At 52.7% G+C, this 20,183-nt stretch overlaps 1 protein-coding gene across 2 annotated transcripts; it reads right to left on the reverse strand.

Moving 5' to 3' along the window:
- Positions 1-4,204: 4,204 nt before the first annotated feature.
- LOC308258137 (organic anion transporter 7-like) lies at positions 4,205-19,012 on the reverse strand. 2 transcript variants are annotated; one of them, XM_080688398.1, is made up of 10 exons: positions 18,156-19,012; positions 16,278-16,381; positions 14,500-14,654; positions 14,229-14,397; positions 13,331-13,454; positions 10,444-10,559; positions 9,095-9,309; positions 7,404-7,512; positions 6,551-6,754; positions 4,205-5,721 (listed from the first exon to the last, which is right to left on the reverse strand). In XM_080688398.1, exons 1-10 carry the CDS (start codon positions 18,573-18,575, stop codon positions 5,661-5,663), a joined length of 1,677 nt encoding a protein of 558 aa, XP_080544524.1. In that variant the 5' UTR covers positions 18,576-19,012; the 3' UTR covers positions 4,205-5,660. The 2 variants fall into 2 exon arrangements, with proteins under 2 accessions (XP_080544524.1, XP_080544525.1); XM_080688399.1 differs by lacking the exons at positions 4,205-5,721; positions 6,551-6,754; positions 7,404-7,512 and adding an exon at positions 7,767-7,942.
- Positions 19,013-20,183: the final 1,171 nt, after the last annotated feature.

Below are 20,183 nucleotides of genomic sequence, written 5' to 3' on the forward strand. Positions count from 1 at the left end.
TACCTTACCGCTTGAACTTCGATCCTTTGGTTAGAGCCTGATATAAAAGTATTTTATAGAAATAAATGTCCAGTCAACAAAATTTTCCAAAAGAAAAAGAAAATCAGCAAAATGTATAATCTAGGCAACTACAAACTTGTACCACAGACATAACATTTTTCCTTCGTTTTTCTTTAGTTTTCAGAGTTAATCACTTAAAACTCATAGATTTCCATTTAAATCTACTATTCAAATTCAGTAACGTAGTTCATATGGGAAATGACATGTTCACTCAGCAGACACAAATGCACCTCTGCCCGGGTACATTCCGTTTTACTGTTTGAGGTCTGAAACACAGAGAGAGCTCCAAGGCCACATAAAATGACATAACCGACGTCATTCAAGTTCAGGCTCTTCATCTTTCCCATCGCTATGCTTTCGTTGTTTATTTTGAATCCATTATGTAGAGGCAGGAATATGTCGGACCACAGGCACGACAGTCCAAAGTGAGCTGGTCTCATTCTGAATCTTTGTAAGCTTCTTCTTTTTCTTTCTTTTTTTTTAATCCTCACCCGAGGATATTTTTTCTTTGATTTTTAAAGAGAGTGGAAGAGAGAGAGAGAGAGAAACAGAGAGAAATATGCCGAACCCCGACCAGGGCCTGGGCCAGGGAAGAGCCTGCAACCGAGGTCCGTGCCCTTGACCGGATTGAACCCAGGACGCTCTATCCATGGAGCCAGACCGGCTAGGCCTTGTAAACTTATTCTTGAAACAAATATGTGTGGCTCGGTCCACAGACGCCCAGGACCAACTGTGTCCCTGGGAGCTCTCCAGCCCTATGCCCACAGGGAATACAGCATTTGTGAAGGATAAGTAACCGGAACGTGCTGATTGGAAGCCCACAGGTATAGTATTAGCCCTTAACCAGTCACATCAATTGTTTTTTAGGGGATGGGTAGGAGGATTTTATCTCTTATTTAAACTAGAGGCCCGGTGCACGAAATTCGTGCATGGGGGGGGGGGGGTTGTCCCTCAGCCCAGCCTGCACCCTCTCCAATCTGGGACCCCTCGAGGGATGTCCCACCGGGATTGGGCCTAAACGGGCAGTCGGACATCCCTCTCACAATCCAGGACTGTTGGCTCCCAACTGCTCGCCTGCGTGCCTTCCTGATTGCCCCTAACCGCTTCTGCCTGCCAGTCTGATTGATGCCTAACCACTCCCCTGCCAGCCTGATTGATGTCTAACTGCTCCCCTGCCAGCCTCTTTGCCCCCAACTTCCCTCCTCTATGGGCCTGGTCACCCCTAACTGCCCTCCCCTGCAGGCCTGGTTCCTCCCAACTGCCCTCCCCTGCTGGCCATCTTGTGGTGGCCATCTTGTGTCCACATGGGGGCAGGATCTTTGACCACATGGAGGCAGCCATCTTGTGTGTTGGAGTGATGGTCAATCTGCATATTACTCTTTTATTAGATAGGATAGAGGTCTGGTGCACGGGTGGGGGCCAGCTGGTTTGCCCTGAAGGGTGTCCCGGATCAGGGTGGGGGTTCCCTTGGGGCGTGGGACGGCCTGGGCGAGGGGCCTGTGGTGGTTTGCAGGCCAGCCACGACCCCCAGCGACCCAAGCAGAGGCCCTGGTATCTGGGGTTTATTTATCTTCTACAATTGAAACTTTGTAGCCTGGAGTGGAACCAAGCCTTCTGCTCGCTCTGTGGGGGCAGCCATTTCTGTTGGGATTTATTTATCTTCTATAATTGAAACATTGTAGTCTTAAGCGGAGGCCTGGACCGGCCAGGGTGTGCGGAAAGCTTGGCTTCCTCCATCGCCGGGGGCAACCCTAGCCTCCTGCTCTCTCCAGCTCTGTGGCTGCTGCCATTTTTGTTGGGATTAATTTATCTTCTTTAATTGAAACTTTGTAGCCTTAAGCGGAGGCCTGGGCCAGCCAGGGTGTGCGGAAAGCTTGGCTTCCTCCATTGCCGGGGAAACCCAAGCCTCCCTCCTGCTCTCTCCATGGCCACAGCCATCTTGGTTGGGGTTAATTTGCATACTCGCTCCTGATTGGCTAGTGGGCATGGCTTGTGGGTGTAGCAGAGTGATGGTTAATTTGCATATTACTCTTTTATTAGATAGGATTGCTGGTGCATCTGATAACAAAATGGAGATGGGCTTTTAGTACGTTTGTCACTGTTTTCAAGTTCTCTACATAATCGCACCTCCTTGGGCCTCAGCTTCCTGCCAAGTGTGAGACTCCTTCTCTGTCAATGATGGGCACCTGCCTGACCACAGTTCTTCGGCGGCCCCTACGCTCTTGTTTCTGACATTCCTTCCCCTGCTCAGATCTTTCTTACACTTGGCCAAAGAGTTTTGAACCCAAAGGTAAGAAATTGACGTGCTGCACTAGCTGGTTTGGCTCAGTGGATAGAGCATCAGCCTGCAGACTGAAGGGTCCGGGGTTCAATTCCAGTCAAGGGCACATGCCCAGGTTGCAGGCTCGATCCCCAGTAGGGGACATGCAGGAGGCAGCCGATCAATGATTCTCTCTCATCATTGATGTTTCTATCTGTCTCCTGCTCCCTTCCTCTCTGAAATCAATAAAAATATATTTTTTTAAAATGTGCATGCTTCACCTTGACAATGTCCCTCCTGTGACAGGATGCCTTGTGTCTAGTGGACCTGAAAAGAAAGCCCTTAGGTAGGATGCTCATAAAAGCAAGCCTGAGGCACGGGGGAAAGGGGACACTGAATAATTATGCCGATGCAACAGGTGTACGCTGGGCCATCCTGGGCAAACTAGTGAAGAAAGGGAAGAAAGAGGGGTGTGTGTGTGTGTGTAAGGGCCGGAGCAAACCTAAAACATATCAGTTATTTCTTAAAAAGATTGCATGGTTCCACATAAAAATTTAACACCTGACACCACTAAATACCCCGGCCTCTTTGTACTCATTTTTGGTGATATAGTTCCAGCATCCCACATGTTATTTTAAGTTATGTTCTTTCTCTTTGTGTTAAATACAATCTTCTGGCCTAAGCCCAAGGATCACTTAATAGAAGCGAAATTAGTTTCTAGTTTTCAAGAATGCCGGAGGGTTCTCTTCGTCTTCTCAGCAGTAATTCCCCAAGACCCTGTGTGTCATTGTTGCGAAATACCAGTGCCTTCATTTTTACACTTTCCACTGACTTTTATGGAATTACCTGCTGGCTCTCCGGGCATTGCTCGGAAAAGCCATTAGCGACCCTCACGTGACCCGGGGCCTGAGGTTACGCAGCCCAGAGCTCACAGCAGGATCGGCCCCGTGAAAGCCGCTGGCTTTCCAGTTCCAACACCTGTGGCTCATGCTCCAGGCGATGCTGGAAATCACACCGACCTCTTGTCCTTGGTTTCTTTTGGGGATCCAGATCCTGCTGCTCTAGAAAGTGACGGCGTGCCCTCGCTGGGGTGGCTCAGTGGATAGAGCGTCGGCCTGCGGACCAAAGGGCCCCAGGTTCGATTCTGGTCAAGGGCAGGTACCTGCATTGCAGGCTCCTCCCCAGCCCGGGCCCTGGTTGGGGCTCGTGCAGGAGGCAACCAATTGCAATGTGTTTCTCTCTGTCTTTGCCTCTCTCTTCCATTCTCTCTAAAAATCAATGGAAAAATATCCTCGAGTGAGGATGCTAACAAACAAACAAATAGGAAATGACTGCGCATCTGAGGTGCCTCGAAGGTCTACCAAGGAACCTGTGCTCTGGGCCAAGATCCCGTCCACGTGTGGCAAGGACCTGTAACTGGGCCTGGTGTCGGGTTCTGTCTGTGGAGCCCACAGTTACCCTCCAAGGTCACTCAGCTATTGGCAGGGACAGGCTTCCGTGGGGTCAGGTCAGGCCCTGCAGATCGCGTGCTGGAACCTACCGGCCCGCTGCTCCAGGCCTCTGGGGCTGCAGGAACCTCTGCTCTCCCCCGGGACTCTAGGATCTCCGATTTCCTCTCCCAGGAGGGAGTTAAGAGTTCCCCGGTTTCCACGTGGCCTTTTCCACTGGGAAAGCTCTTAGCCCACAGGCCAGGGAACCCACACGGGGGTTCTGCACGCCTCCAAGTATGTCCGACCCCATTCTCACACAGGGGCTGCGAGATCATCGTTTTGTGCGTGTGGATCCCATAGAGCTGCTGAGTCAGGCTTCCGTCAGTTACACTAAGGTGGAGGTCAAAGCGGGTGGATACGTATGAGAATTCTTCTTATTAGAAGCACATTTTTTGAAAATGGTTTATTTCATCACTTGCTCTTTCACTGTTGACATCTTACAGCATTTTGAAATTTTACTTAGTCCTTATTTAAACTCTGAGTACAGAAACAGAGGAGAAAGTATCCCTCGCTTAAAAGCCTGCCACTAAACGTTGTTTTTATCATTCTGGTGAATAGTGTTCTGGTTTTCTCCAATAATTTGTTAAGGTTTTGCCCAACAGCAGCTTTAAGTATGACTCAGAGCCTCTGTCTCTAAATGTCTGACAGTTGCTTTTACTGTTCAAAACATTTTTTATCCCAAGATTTTGCAGCCAAGTTTTCTACTGAAAATTATGGTTTATTTTTTTCCAATTAACTTTTCATTAAAGTAGGATTTAGGGGTGGGGGCGGGGGGCGGGGGTTAGAGTATGAGGTCACATTAGTAGTCATTTATTTTTTAACTAGAGGCCCGGTGCACGAAATTCGTGCATGGGTAGGGTCCCTAGGCCTGGCTGGTGATCAGGGCTGATCTGTGGGGCGACCGGTGGGGTGATCGGGGCCTCCCGCTCACACCCGCCTTGGCCGGCCTAGCGCCACCTGCTTGCCAGCCCCGCCCCCTGCCACCACCACTGGTCATCTCCCTCTGTGGGGCAACCGGGAGGGCAACGTGGGGGGGGCCTGCTCACACCCACCTTGGCTGGCTTGGGGCCTACAGGCTGGGGGCAGCTCCTGCATTGAGTGTCTGCCCCCTGGTGGTCAGTGTGCGTCATAGTGATAGGTTGTTCTGCCGGCTGTTCTGCCATTCAGTCGATTTGCATTTCAGGCTTTTATTATATAGGATAATTAGTTATGCTATTTGTTGCATGAGCCTCTATTTGCCAGTGGTTTCTGATACCAAAATTACATAGTAGATGTTACACCCACTGTGGTCTGTGTCTGGACTTCCTCTGATGTGTAAACACATCTGCTACTACTGTGTTGACTATTGCCGCTGTGACAACGTCTGGCGTATGCTGCTCTAAACACTAGGCAGCCCCGCACTCATGGCCCTCTTTTTTTTTTAAGCACCTTGTTTATTATTAATTTCTAGATAAATTTGTCAACTCTTCTTCAAATTCTCCTGAGAGTACAAGATTTTTCATTGTGATTAATTACTCCATCAACTACCAAGTAATTGGAGCACAGTCAATGTTTTCAATACGATTCTATCTTTCTCTCCAGAACCATGCTGGGGATCGACATGCGTACACATATTTTATGATGATTTCTTTAACGGTATGATGACTTTTCTCACACTTCTTTGTATGATTAATCGTAGGTATTTCATCCATAGTTATTTAGGACTGCAGTTGTCAGTGGGATCCATCTTTTTCATTATAGCTTTTAATTAATTTATTTATTTCCCAACGTTTGCCAACACCTTGGCATAATCCCATCCCCTGCCCCCCCCCCTTTTTTTTCCTGGATTAGCAGTCCATTCCTGGAATTCCTTAAAACTGGGTCACTTTTATGAAGGTGTCTTGCTGTTCTGCTTTTCTTGAGCCTTTTCTCCTGGAACAAATACAATGAAAACAGCAAACAAACACAAAACATTAAAAAACATACATGTTGTGCATTCTTTAGAGCGAGCTAATCCTTGACCCACCTTGACCCGTTGGATGAAAACCATGACCCCTGCCCTCAGGATCTGAGTAAATGTAATGCAGAAGGAGGCCACGTTCCCAGGGCAGGATCGGGAAGGCAGCTCTGCACACGTGACATTGGCCAAAGGGACTTGGAAAAGGCAAGGAAAGTAGGCAAAACCTTCCCAGAAGTCCTTCCCAATCCTCGGTCGTCTACGATGCCAACTTCTGCCACCCCCTTTCCTCTTTGCTCAGCACTTGCACCCCGAGTGATGCCCAGGTGGTCTGACTGTCAAAGGCAGCCCTCCCTCCCTGGGAAATGGGCATCTGTGTGGGGGGGTGGGGGGGGCTGTCCTCTCCCTGACTCCCTCAGACTCTCCAGGGACCAGGGCGTCCACGGTCCTCCAGGGACCAGCGTCCCAGAGAGCTCGCTGCACTCACGGGCCCAGGGCTGCCAGGGGCTGAGAGGAGAAGCTGGTGTTGGGATCTGTGCGTGGTTGTGAAACACCTTCCAGGTGGGGGTGTCACATGAGGGCACCTCCCCCACAAAGCCTACTGGTGCAGGCTGGCCAGAGCTGGTCTGTGTGACCTAGGAGCCTTGGGGGAGCCAGAGGTCACTATGGGGAGGGACACGGCGTCGGCCCCGTGGAACCTGTCCTGCTCTGAACCCGCCTGGAGGACGATGGTCCCATTTGTTTGCCTTCCTCGTCACGGACTCAGAGCCCACGCTCCCCTAAGGGCCAGCCCAGGCCACTCACTCCTTCTCCACGTCCTGGATGGAGTCGGGCAGAGGCTGATTCCTGGTCTCGGGAAGGAGGAAGACGACAAGGCTGGGGATGAAGGAGGAGACCGCGTAGAGGATCCAGGGCAGGTGGGGAGAGTACGCCGTCAGGATCATCAGGAGGGGAGCCAGGGCCGCCCCGATATTACCAGCCATCGCAACGATTCCTGAAGCCGTGGCCCTTGGAATGCGAACAGCAATGCAGAAGTAATCTGGTCAAAACCCACACGTGCCGTTTGCGATTCATCATCGCGCTTTGCTTGTGGGAGACAGCACAGCAGCGTTCAGATACCGAAGGCTGACCATCTACCACCCCATCTCAAATACACTCTCCTATTGCTTGCCCTTTTTTCCAGGACACAAGCGCATCAAGCCATTTTCGTTATCTAGAAAATATTCTCACCCACAGCATCGACCTTTCAGTGGTTCAGGAGAACATGTGCGATGATACGCTACATTAAAGGACTTAACCCATCGCCTGGCAGAAAGTCAGCCGTAAATAAGCTTTACCTATAAATTGTTGTTAGCCCGGTGGCATGGCTCAATGGTTGAGTGTTGACCTGTGAACCAGGAGGTCACGGTTGTGGGCTCGATCCCCAGTAGGGGACATACAGAAGGCAGCCCATCAATGACTCTCATCATTGATGTTTCTCTCTCTCTCCCTCTCCCTTCCTCTCTGAAATCAATGAAAATATTTTTTTAAAAAATAAATTGTTGTTGTAATTGCTTGTTTTGATGACTAATCGGTCTTAGTTTGCTTCCCACTGTAAATGTTCCCTAGCTGGGAAAGGTCTGTTTTGACCCTGATGGGGCTTCCGTGCGTTGTGTACCTGATTATGGTGGGGATTAGTTCATTTCCGTGGGCCAGAGAGCACATGATGGCCGCAGACGAAAATCCCACTCCCAGCGTCGACAGAGCCACACGCAGGGTCTGCATGTCTGCAGGGGAAGACCAGTGAGACTCAGGAAACCTGAGCTGAGGGAGTCACTATTCCCAAATCATTCGTGGGAAAGATGCTATTGACGATGCTTGCATGGGCTACACATGTGTAGAGGAAGCACACAGAGGCACAGAATACAGTGATGGATAGCTGAGAAATATGACTAATCTATAGACATCACATCTTTTTTTAAAAACTGAGTTCTTGCATCACCTCTCCCTACTTATCAGAAATTTGCCAAAGACAAAGAGGGCAACTGGAGACCAGCAAGAGTTTGCCGTCATTTATTCTGTCCCGAGTCTCCTGCCTTTCACGGAAAACGTGGGACTGTGACGTGAGCAATTACTGAGGGAGGCCAGACTCGGCAGTGTCCTCGAAGAGTTCAAAACCCGGTGCATATGCAACATGGGCACGGAACGTCACCAGCCCTGGAGGAGAAGGGAATGAAAGGGCGGGACTCGTGTTGGTGGACACGCTGGAGGGTGGCTTGGTCTAACAGCCTTGGGCAAACTACGGCCCGCGGGCCGGATCCGGCTGTTCTATCCGGTTCTCTTGCTCTCCCCTCCGCTCCTTTACTTTGAATTTATATTAGTTCACACAAACACTCCATCCATGCTTTTGTTCCGGCCCTCTGGTCCAGTTTAAGAACCCATGGTGGCCCTCGAGTCAAAAAGTTTGCCCACCCCTGGCTAGGATAATATTTGAAGACTCAAGAACAAGGACTGCATTAGGAGAAAGAAAGGGTTAGGCTTTGGAAACCTCTGAAAGGAATTTTTAGAGCCAGTTGTCTACCCAATGTAAACACTCACACACACACACACACACACACACACACACACACACACACACCATCTCATGAGAGCGTTACGTCGGAGTGGGCTCTGGCGCAAGGCGGGTGCATCATGGCTGACACTCGAGGGGAGCAAAGCCCACGGCCTGGGACCCTGTGAAATACGTCACATACTCTTCACGGGGGTTAGTGAAGCATGGGACCCGCTGGTGCCCCCCGTGGCATGTGGTCATTGAGTTTAGTGAGATCGATTCTCAGAGAGGCTCTCACTGCTCGGAGCCTGTTCCTGGCGTCCACTCCTCTGCTTGAAGCCGGGGGGCCTCCCAGGTGCAGCTGTGACCCAGCCACAGCCGCACGGGCGCACAGAGGACAGTGGGAGTGGGGGGCCTGAGTCGGGACTCATAGAAGCAGCCAGACGGAGGGAGGGAGGGCGCTGTGTGGGCATCTGAGACCATCGTGCGTGTGACGCAATGCCGCCCTTTACAGCTGCACGTGTGCTGGCCAAGGGCGAGGCTCATGCTCTCGTAGCGCAATGGTCGGGAATGAATGACACCGATCACCGGGCACTTCTCGGGGTCGACGAAGACAGCCTTGTATGCGAGCTGACCTCCCTGACCTTTGACTCCTCCCCAGCCACCTGCGGGCAGGATCTGTGCTCCATCCTGAGATTGCTCTGGGGAAGCCACTAGAACGCATTCTCCCTTTCCGTCCGGCCTCACACGGGCGTGAGTAGGTTCCCCAGGAAAAGGGGGGAGACGGTTCCGTTCTCCAACCTGCGCCCCTTTCTCACCTCGAGGCACAAACGTGATGGCCAGAATGGAGCTCCCCAGCAGGAGCAGGAAGAGCACCTGGCTGAGCCTCCGGCCCAGGCGGTTCAGGGCCAGCAGCGCGACGCAATTGGCCGGGAGGGTGACGGCGCCGAAGAGAACCTGGAACAGGAAGACATTGCTCCCCAGGTACTGGAGGTGCAGGCTCAGGCCGTAGAAGGGTATGAAGTTTGCAAATCTGTGGGGAGCACAAGAAGAGAGGAGACGGTTTGAGGGTTAGAACCCACGGCAAGCACAGGATGGTGAGAAATGGTGTCAGCCAAGCGGCCGGTGGTTGGTGATAAAGAATGAAGGCATCACCCGGCCGTGGTGGCTCCGTGGTTGAGCGTCAACCTATGAACCAGGAGGTCACGGATCGAGCTTTGAATCCCAGTCAAAGCTCGATCCCCAGTAGAGGGCGTGGGGGGGCAGCCAATCCATGATTCCCGCTCATCACTGATGTTTCTCTCTCTCTCTCCCTCTCCCTTCCCCTCTGAAATCAGTAACAATGTTCTTTTTTTCTTTTTTTTTAAAGAATGAAGACGCCAAAACCGGTGTGGCTCAGTGGATAGAGCGTCGGCTTGCGGACTGAAGGGTCCCGGGTTCGATTCCGCTCAAGGGCATGTACCTTGGTTGCGGGCACATCCCCAGTGGGAGGTGTGCAGGAGGCAGCTGATCGATGTTTCTCTCTCATCGATGTTTCTAGCTCTCTATCCCTCTCCCTTCCTCTCTGTAAAATATCAATAAAATATATTTAAAAAAAAAAAAAGAATGAAGACATGGTCGGTTCTGTAGAATAAGTCTTTGCGGGGATCATGATTTTAAAACCGTCATGAACTATTGAATGCTGATGGGGCTCATAATTGTCATGAAGTGTTTCGGGAGGTGGGGAGCGTTGTGCTCGCGGGCACGTGGTGGGGCTTTTAGGGTTTTACAGCCCTTTCTCCATCCCGATCTGGGTGTGGCTGCTTATTCACAGGTGAATAGTCATAGAGCCGTGCTGCTGTGTGCGTTACTGTTGGTAGTTTTACTGGAATCACAGCAGAAACAAACAAGTGAAAAACTTAAAATCAAAACCTGTGCCACGACTGAGGGTCCCAGCCTCAGCTCCCAGGGATGAGCCGGGAGGCCACGTGCTAGACGGCACTCCTCACCGGACGGTCCATTCCGCGTCCGTCTCTTCTTAGCACTCTGACTGTCTCTAAGCAAGGCAGCGTTCCCTACGCTTCCCCGTGTTATCCCGACTCGGCCCCCATGACACGGTGTGTCCTCGGAGAGACACGGGGCCACGCCCGCGCTGCTTAGCATGCCCCACGCGCGCCGGGAAGCCTACCGCACACAGGACAGGAGGCAGATCCTCTCACGCATGTTGGGCGTGCGGAACAGGTCGGACACGGGAGGTCTGGTCTGCGCTGCCTCCAGCTCCTCCTGCATGGTGGACCTCAAAACCTTCAACGACAGCAACGGCACCCCAGTCAGTCGTCACAGCGCTGTGGGCACTGTGGGCCCCCGGCAGAGGGCATGGTGGACCCCTCCCCTCTCTGTCTACGGCAAATACAGCCACAAGGATGCATGGACGGGGGGGAAAGGGCGGGGAAGGGGAGTCAGGGAGCTGAAGAGGCCTTGAGGAAATTGTGTAGCCACCAAGACACTAGACGTGAGATTCGACGGGGCTGCAAGACATCTAAAAGGGTGTGCACGTCAGACATGCAGGTCAGGGAGGGCAGGGTGCACATGGGCCATGGTCCGAAGCCCCATGGATGCCAGATGGACAGGAAAGACCTGGGAGCTCAGCGTGGGTCTCGGCTGGCCATCCTCTGCGCACACACTGTTTGTCTCAGGAAGAAAGAGCATTTCCTGAGAGTCTATTGTGGTTTTTCACTCAGTCTCAGATGGCAACCCAGAAGACCCAAATCAGGGGTCCTCAAACTTTTTAAACAGGGGGGCAGTTCACTGTCCCTCAGACCGTTGGAGGGCCGGACTATAGTTTAAAAAAAAAACTATGAACAAATTCCTATGCGCACTGCGGGCCCGGGACGCGTCGGCTGCTAAGCAGGACAGGCAGCGGCACCGGGCAGGCTGGATACATGTCCTCGGCGGGCCGCATGTGGCCCGCGGGCCGTAGTTTGAGGACGCCTGCCCTAAATAGTCACAGCACTTTTTTGAGCATAAAAATGCTGGAGGCATCGCATGTTCTGATTTCAACATATATTACAAAGCTCCCGTCACCAAGAACGTGGTGCCGGCATAAAAAGAAACACGCAGACCAAGGAAACGGAGATCCCACGCGTACACAGCCTGTTGATCTCTGATCGTGGCGCCAGGAATTTACAGTGGAGATGGAACCGTGTCGTCAGTAAACGGCGCTGGGAAACTGGACATCCCCAGGCCAGGGGTGCCATTGGAAACGTATGTGACAGTGCACACAAAAACCAACTCCAAATGGTTAGAGATGACCATGTAAGAGGAGACTGTAAGATTCCTAGAGCAAACTTCTTGGCGTTGGTCTTGGCAGTGAGTTCTTGGATGTGACCCCGAGAGCACAGGCTGCAAGCTAACGTAGACGAGGGGCACTACAGCAAGCTGAACGTCTCCCGCACAGCGAGGGACACTTAACAAAACGAAAAGGCACCCGTAGAACGGAGAAAACGTTCACAGGCTGTGTGTGTGAGGAAGGGATCACAGCCAAAATGTCCAGGGAACTCCTACCAGTCAAGAGCAAAACAGCCAAATAACTCAGTTTAAAAACGGGCATGCGCACGGAACGGACATTTCTCCAAAGACGATATACAAACGGCGAACGGGCACATGGGAAGGTGCCCATCATCAGTAATTGTTACGGGAACACGAGTCAAAACCGCAAGGAACTATCGCTTCGCGCCAGCTGGGACGGCTGCTATCGAAGAGAGACGGTGAGAGCTGGCGAGGGCGTGGAGGCTAGGATACCCTGTGTCGTGTTGGAGGGAATGTGAAATGGTACAGCCACTGTGGAGACGGTAAGGAGGTGCCTCAGAAAATTAAAATTAGAGCCCTGACCGGTTTGGCTCAGTGGAGAGCGCGTCAGACTGCGGACTGAAGGGTCCCAGGTTCGATTCCGGTCAAGGGCATGTACCTTGGTTGCGGGCACATCCCCAGTAGGAGGTGTGCAGGAGGCAGCTGATCGATGTTTCTCTCTCGTCGATGTTTCTGACTCTCTATCCCTCTCCCTTCCTCTCTGTAAAAAATCAATAAAATATGTTCTTTAAAAAATTAAAATTAGAACCGTCATATGATCCCATAATTTCCCTTCTGGGTCTAACTCCAAAAGCACTGTAAACGGGATCTTGAAGAGAGATTTGCACACGCACATTCACTGGAGAACTAGTCACCAAAGCCAAGCCTTTGGCCACAACCTAACCTCCCGTCAATGGGTAAAGACAACGTGGTAAACAGGATATCACTCATTCATAGAAACCCTGCCCCAGCCGGCGTGGCTCAGGAGAAAGAGCATCGGCCCGAGGACTGCAGGGTCCCGGGTTCGATTCCAGTCAAGGGCCCATGCCCAGGTTGCGAGCTCGGTCCCCAGTAGGGGGCGTGCAGGAGGCAGCCCGTCAATGATTGTCTCTCCTCATGGCTGCTTCTCTCTCTCTCTCTCCCTCTCCCTTCCTCTCTGAAATCAGTAAAAATATTTTTTAAAGGAAAGGAGGTCCTGCCATTTGCTGCAACATAGCTAACCCTGAGGACATCTTGCTAAGCGACCCCTACACAAGCACTGTCACTGTGAGTGACCGCCTCTGTGGGGGACAGCACCTGCGTCCCATTCTTCCGGCAGTGCCTCGTCCAGGGGTGGGCAAACTTTTTGACTCGAGGGCCACAATGGGTTCTTAAACTGGACCGGAGGGCCGGAACAAAAGCATGGATGGAGTGTTTGTGTGAACTAATATAAATTCAAAGGAAAGGAGCGGAGGGGAGAGCAAGAGAACCCTCCGCTCTTTCGGCTCCGCGGGCCGGATAGAACAGCCGAACGGGCCGGATCCGGCCCGCGGGCCGTAGTTTGCCCACGGCTGGCCTAGTCCCTGGGTGTTCACTCAGACAGCGCTGACAGCCGCTGGGGACCAGGGACGTTGGGTACAATGACGGGCATTCCCGCCCTTCATTCATCACATGGACGCCATCCAGGGTACATACATGTCAGCGCATGTCTTCCCTGCATCCCATAACCAGCGCCCTTCCCTGCTCACCTCCATGGTGAGGGTGTCCCCAGCGTTCTTCCTTCCATTCATGCGGGCAGCTTTTCTAAGCTCCTGCAAGCCCTCCTCCGGTTTGTTGGTGATAATCAGCCACCGAGCGGACTCTGCCAACCACCTGGGCAGACAGGACGACAGAGGAGCAGCCAGGTCTCACTTGCCCCTTCCCCGCATCCTCTGTCCTGCAATGCCTCGCCCTCCCCTCTCATACCTACCTCCTGCCTTGTTATACCGGGAAATGGGGGCTTAGGTCCTCCTGGACCGTAACTAGGAAACTGGGAGATGCCCTCTCCACGCAACACACCTTCACGGCTGGGAATATAGAGTAGGAGTATGTTGGCCCCCCCCCCCCCGCCACATCCCAGGGAACAGAATCCGTTTTAGCACGTAAAAAGGGGGTGCGCCTCGTTAAAGTTGAATTCTGCTGAACTGCGGATGTGAGTGATCGCCAAGTGTAACTACGTCCCGGGCGATCTTTTGGCCATACATGAAAGAACATTTTTTATGTGAAATTTTACTTGCATGCGACACCCTGTATTTTACCAGGTTCGTAAACGAAAATGCAGACCCCTCAGATCAAGAGAAATTATAGATAAACAATGCATCATGTTTGGGGGACGCATACACCGTGCCATGCTTGGGATGGTATACAAAAAGGAACGTTGCTTCTCTGAAATTCACTTTTTTTTTCCTTTTTGAAATTCATGTTTAACTGAGTGTCCTTGGTTGACCTGGCAGCCCTGCCTGTCCTGGCCCTGGGGTTGCGCCCAAGGCACAGACCAGGAGAGCACGTGGTCACGTGTTGACTAAGGACAGGACCGTGTTCCGCGTCCTTATTCCGGGAGCCCGCACCCCAGGGTCCTTACGACAAAGGAAGAGGGGCGGCTGATACCTCGAGGAAAGAAACAGGACAAACAGCGGCAGAGAGTACACCAGCTGGAGGGTGTGCCAGTCGCGGATGGCGAAGGCCATGCCCCCCAGGAGCAGCTGCCCCACGGAGGCAGCGCCGATGGTGGTGGTCATCCCCAGGGCCTGGAAGCGGGGCGCGGTCCACTCCATAACTGAAAGGAAACGCAAACAGGGTTTCGACTTCAAACAAAGTGGGGGTTCCAGAGTCAAAAGTTGGGCTTGCAAAACGTCAGAGACCCAGCGCGTGTACTCACCGAGCACGGAGCTGTTGTTGAGGACGCCCATGGTGGAGAAGCCGGCCAGGAAGCGCAGCGCGCAGTACGCGGGGAGCAGGGGCGCGAAGGCCGCGCAGGTCTCGGCGATGGCGAGCACCAGGGAGCACCATCGCAGGATCAGCCTCCTCCCAAACCTGAGGCGCGGGGACGGGTGAGATGTGGGCATGACAACAGCCTGTCGCAAACATCAGCACAAAGAAGGCTTCTTGACACGTAGGCGATGTTTCCGTACGTGAAACTTGGCACTTGAAACCAGGAAGAATCAACAATAGATGCTCCCAGCCCTAACCGGTTTGGCTCAGTGGATAGAGCGTCGGCCTGCGGACTGAAGGGTCCCGGGTTCGATTCCGGTCAGGGGCATGTACCTTGGTTGTGGGCACATCCCCAGTGGGGGTGGTGCAGGAGGCAACTGATTGATGTTGCTCTCCCATCAATGTTTCTAACTCTCTATCCCTCTCCCTTCCTCTCTGTAAAAATTCAATAAAATCTTACCTTATTTAATAAAAGAGAAACATGCAAATTAACCATCACTCCGCTACACCCACAGCCAATCAGAGTGAGTATGCAAATTAACCCAACAAAGATGGAGGTTAATTTGCATACGCAGGCGCAGAGCGGTGTGAAGCCTGCTATGAGGGGAAGGCGGACGGCAGTGGTGCTCCAGACAGAAGTGAGGACATGCCGGCTCCGGCTGGCCTGGGAGCGGGGATGTGCCGGCTGCCGGGCCCCAGGTGGCCGGGGAGCGAGGACGTGCTGGCTCCCGAGTGGCTGGGGAGCGGGGACTTGCCAGCTCCCGGGCAGCTGGGAGTGAAGCCAGGGGCCTATTCTTGCACGAATATCATGCAATGGGCCTCCAGTATATTTAATTTAAAAAAAACAATAGATCGTCCCAGAAGCGGCCCTCCTGTTTGCAGATAGGTACTGAGGATAGCAAAGCCAGTGGGACTTTGCGCTCAGTGACACCATGTGAGCCAGCTGCAACGCCGTGGTCCTCTTTTAGCCCAGGTTGTGCTCTGCGTGGTTCCAGTCACCCACGGTCAACCACAACCCAGAAGTATTAAATGGAGAAAGAAGAACAAAGTTGGGAGAATCACGCTACCAGACATCAAACTACCCTACGAGGCCATCGCGATCAAAACAGCATGGACTAGATGAGAACAGCCATCTCAGACAACGGAACGGAGTGGAGCCCAGAAATAAACCCACGCCTGTGTGGCCAATTAACCTCTCACAAAAGAGGCAAGAACGTACAGTGGAGGAAAGACAGTCTAGTCAGTAAACGGTGTTGGGAAAATTGGACAGGTGCATGCAAAAAAATGACACTAGACCACCGTCGTACAGCATGTACAGAATAAACTCAAAACGGATTAGACTTGGACGTAAGACTCGAAACTATAAAACTCCCAGGAGAAAACACAGGCAGTGAGATCTCAGACACGCCTCATAAGGCATACTTTTTCTGATACGTCTCCTCTGGCGAGGGAAACAGAAGGAAAAATAAACAAATGAGACTCCATCAACTAAACAGCTTTTTGTGAAGGAAACCATCCACAAAATGAAAATACGGCCTGCTGAGCAGGAGGCCATATTTGCCATTAAGACACCTGATAAGGGGTTCATGTCCGAAATGTATCAAGAACTCGTGTGCGGGGGCCTAGAAAGCCGCAGGACAGCGTACCCTGCAATAGGTGCTTCTTCATGGAGAGTAATTCGTGGAGGAACCCCAGCGTCCGGGGGCTGTGACCAGGGACACTCACCTGTCGGATAAGTGGCCGTAGATGGCCCCTCCCACCAGCATGCCCGCCATGAACGAGAACTTGGCCATTGATTTCAGAGTCTCAGCTTCACATACCAGGTCCCACTGGAAGGGAAGGAAACCATCTCAGCAGAGCTTCACAGCCGCCTATTCCCCTCAGCAGAGACCTGATTGACAGCTCCAGTGACTTTCATGTGCGTCACAGCAGAGCCTTCTTCCTCTCCACCTGCCGCTCCAGCTTCCTGTCCAGCTTCCTCTCCATCTTCCTCTCCAGCTTCCTCTCCCGCTTCCTCTCCCGCTTCCTCTCCACCTTCCTCTCCACCTTCCTCTCCAGCTTCCTCTCCAGCTTCCTCTCCAGCCTCCTCTCCCGCTTCCTCTCCACCTTCCTCTCCAGCTTCCTCTCCAGCCTCCTCTCCCGCTTCCTCTCCACCTTCCTCTCCACCTTCCTCTCCACCTTCCTCTCCACCTTCCTCTCCACCTTCCTCTCCAGCCTCCTCTCCCGCTTCCTCTCCCGCTTCCTCTCCACCTTCCTCTCCAGCTTCCTCTCCAGCTTCCTCTCCACCTTCCTCTCCAGCTTCCTCTCCAGCTTCCTCTCCACCTTCCTCTCCACCTGCCTCTCCACCTTCCTCTCCAGCTGCCTCTCCAGCCTCCTCTCCACCTGCCTCTCCACCTGCCTCTCCAGCCTCCTCTCCCGCTTCCTCTCCCGCTTCCTCTCCACCTTCCTCTCCAGCTGCCTCTCCAGCCTCCTCTCCAGCCTCCTCTCCCGCTTCCTCTCCACCTTCCTCTCCACCTTCCTCTCCAGCCTCCTCTTCACCTGCCTCTCCACCTTCCTCTCCACCTGCCTCTCCACCTTCCTCTCCAGCTTCCTCTCCACCTTCCTCTCCACCTTCCTCTCCAGCTTCCTCTCCAGCCTCCTCTCCAGCCTCCTCTCCACCTTCCTCTCCAGCCTCCTCTCCACCTTCCTCTCCACCTTCCTCTCCAGCCTCCTCTCCACCTGCCTCTCCAGCTGCCTCTCCACCCTCCTCTCCAGCTTCCTCTCCAGCTTCCTCTCCAGTTTCCTCTCCACCTGCCTCTCCAGCTTCCTCTCCAGCTGCCCTTTGTCATCAGATTTCAGCTTAAACATAACTTCCCCTGGGAAGCCTCCTCTAATCCTGTTGTCTATATTAATGCCTTGGTTTACTTCATACTCAGTAGTTCTCAATCTTGGCTACAGAGTGCCATCATTTGAGAAGCTTTAAATTTACTGCCCTGGCTGGTTTGGCTCAGTGGATAGAGCATCAGCCTGTGGACTGAAGGGTCCCAGGTTCAATTCTGGTCAAGGGCACATGCCCAGGTTGCAGGCTCGATCCCTAGCAGGGGGCGTGCTGGAGGCAGCCGATCCATGATTCTCTCTCATCACTGATGTTTCTATCTCTCTCTCCCTCTCCCTTGCTCTCTGAAATCAATAAAAACATATTTTAATACATAAATAAATACATTTACTGATGACAGAATGTCACCACAGACTTTCTCACACGGCCGTTGCAGCCGTACAGTCTGTGGTTGGAGAATTCCTTCAACTTCCCAGATGTTTCTAATTTTCAAGTAAGGCTGGGCATCCCCGACCTTGCACAACATTGTAAACACATTACATACATGAATTGCTTCACCTTCAGTCTTCCTGTTGAAGACAAAGCTAGGTAATAGCAAGGTCACGGCTAATTTGGGGTTCATCGTGCTCATTCAGCATGTCGGTGTCTGGCATGTACTGGAGTCATTCATACTTGCTGAAGGAAGCAGCAACGGGCACCTAGCTGGTGACCTCACTCGCGTTACCCCCCATCCCCCAGACCACGTCCCCCAGACCGCGTACCCACCAGAGGTGAGCGGGGCCCCTCACCTCGGTCACGATGGTGGAGGAGAAGGTGCTCCGGTCATACACCCAGCCGTCCACGCAGGGCTCCGTGGCCGGCTCGCTCGCGTTGGTCCAGGTTCCATTTGGGTGAAGGAGCTGCCACTGGGGGTGGAGGAAGCGGCGGCACTTCTCCGGCCTCCGGTCCGAGTCCAGCGGGAGGGAGACCCGCAGCAGGGCGTCCTGCCCGAGGGCCCCCGAGCCATCGGCCGGGCCGGTGAGGGTGAGGTTGCCGGTGCGGTTGTCCAGGATGGGCACCCAGCAGCGGTGCGCGGGCGCGGCGGCCGTGAAGTTCTCCAGGAGGATGTGAGGGCACACGAGGAAGCAGGAGAGGCAGAGGAAGGCCATCTGCAGCAGCTGGAACCGGCCCAGGCCGCCCACCTCATCCAGCAGCTTATGAAAGGCCATCGGGGGGCCACAGGCGAGCCCCGAGGGGCCACAGAACGGCTGTGGTTAGCAAAGTTCAAGGAGGGAAGAGGCTTCCTCCCTCAGGGGCACATGAGGGGTGCGCCGATGGCACCCCGCGCTCTGGGCAACGGGCCCTCGCCGCAGCGGGGCCAGCGCCACTCCGTCCAAGGTGTTCGAGGGCCAGGCCGGCTGGCGATTTCTTGAAAGTTAGAGAGGAATGGTCAGCTGAGACCTCGCCATCCGCTGGCAGTCAGCACGGTTCCAAGGTCTACGTGGTGGAAACGGATTTCATCAGCTGCGCCCCGAAGCAGCACTGGACTCTGCCCCCCACCTCTGCGCACAAATCAAACAAACCCATGCCGGCTTGCAGACCTTCTCCCCCGTCACTGGGGCGACTCCGCTGGGAGATGCTTTCTATGTTTTCTGCGAGACACACTGAAGGGAAGGGCTTGGCTTGCGTTGTGATTGAAAGGGTTCACGAAAACAAGCCGAGTCCAATGAAAGCAAGCCAAATGGGGCGCAATCTTCCCGAGGGGCAGTGGCCTTCTGCTTCCAGTCCAGTCAAGCTGTGAATCCACTTGGAAAATAAGTTACTCAGAATGGGGCAGCGTGGGCAGTGATGGGGGGCGGGGGGCGGGGCCAGGGGTAAGGTCCTAAAGAGGTTTATTTTTACAGCTTATTGGTTCATCCAGAGAACACATGTAAGGATGTTTTCTGTTCTGGGAATGCAGCCGTGGGTAGGACAAGGCCTCTAAGGCTTATATACTACAGGGAGTTAGGGAGCGGTGGGCAAGTGATGGCACTTCGATATTACAAAACTTACAGTAAATGCATGTGCGCTGTGGAAGAACTGAAGAGAAAATATCGCGGGGGGGTGGGGGTTACCTTTGTTGGTACTAAACCTTCGAGTCACGGTTCGATTCCTGGTCAGGGCACATGCCTGGGTTGCGGGTTTGATCCCCAGGGTGGGGCGTGCAGGAGGCAGCCGATCAATGATTCTCTCTCATCATGGATGTTTCTATCTCTCTATTCCTCTCCCTTTCTCTCTGAAATCAATAAAACTATTTTACAAAAAAAACACAAAAATTCTTTTTCTGAAGTCCTATTGATGTAATTCACTCTTTAAAATGCACAGCACCATGGGCCTTAGACATCGAGTTGTGGGTCCATCACCCCTCTGTCATCCCAGAACACTTTCGTCACCACAAAAGAAACCTGTACTCATCGGGAGTCACGCCCCTTTCCCGCCCCACCCCCACCTCCTAGCAAACACGACCTCGATCTCCATGAATTTGCCTGATTTATATATTTCAGAGAAATTATCAATATCGACATCTTCAAAGAGCTACCTTTTGATTACATTGATTTTCTATGTTGATTCCCTGTTTTCAATTTCATGGGTTTCCGGTTTAACTTTTATCTTTTCTTTTCTTCAGCTTCTTTTTATTTCATTTGCTCTTCTCCTGGTTTCTTAAAATGGGAGCTTAGCTTAATGGTTTTAGATCTTTCTTTTTGTCTAACATATGCATTCGATGCTGTAAATTTTGCTCAAACATGACTACGCGACGTCCCACAAATTTTCATAAGTTGCATTTTCAATTTCATGTA

Source organism: Plecotus auritus (assembly GCF_963455305.1).
Source record: "Plecotus auritus genome assembly, chromosome: 9".
NCBI classification, from domain to species: Eukaryota; Metazoa; Chordata; class Mammalia; order Chiroptera; family Vespertilionidae; genus Plecotus; species Plecotus auritus.

Excerpts from the sequence above, each read along its gene's own strand:
- LOC308258137 (XM_080688398.1), bottom strand. The coding sequence starts at position 18,575 with ATGGCCTTTCATAAGCTGCTGGATGAGGTGGGCGGCCTGGGCCGGTTC. Across the intron at positions 16,382-18,155 it reads CCTCCACCATCGTGACCGAG|TGGGACCTGGTATGTGAAGC; the intron begins GTGAGGGGCCCC and ends CTTCCCTTCCAG. Across the intron at positions 7,513-9,094 it reads CATCACGTTTGTGCCTCGAG|ACATGCAGACCCTGCGTGTG; the intron begins GTGAGAAAGGGG and ends CTTCCCCTGCAG.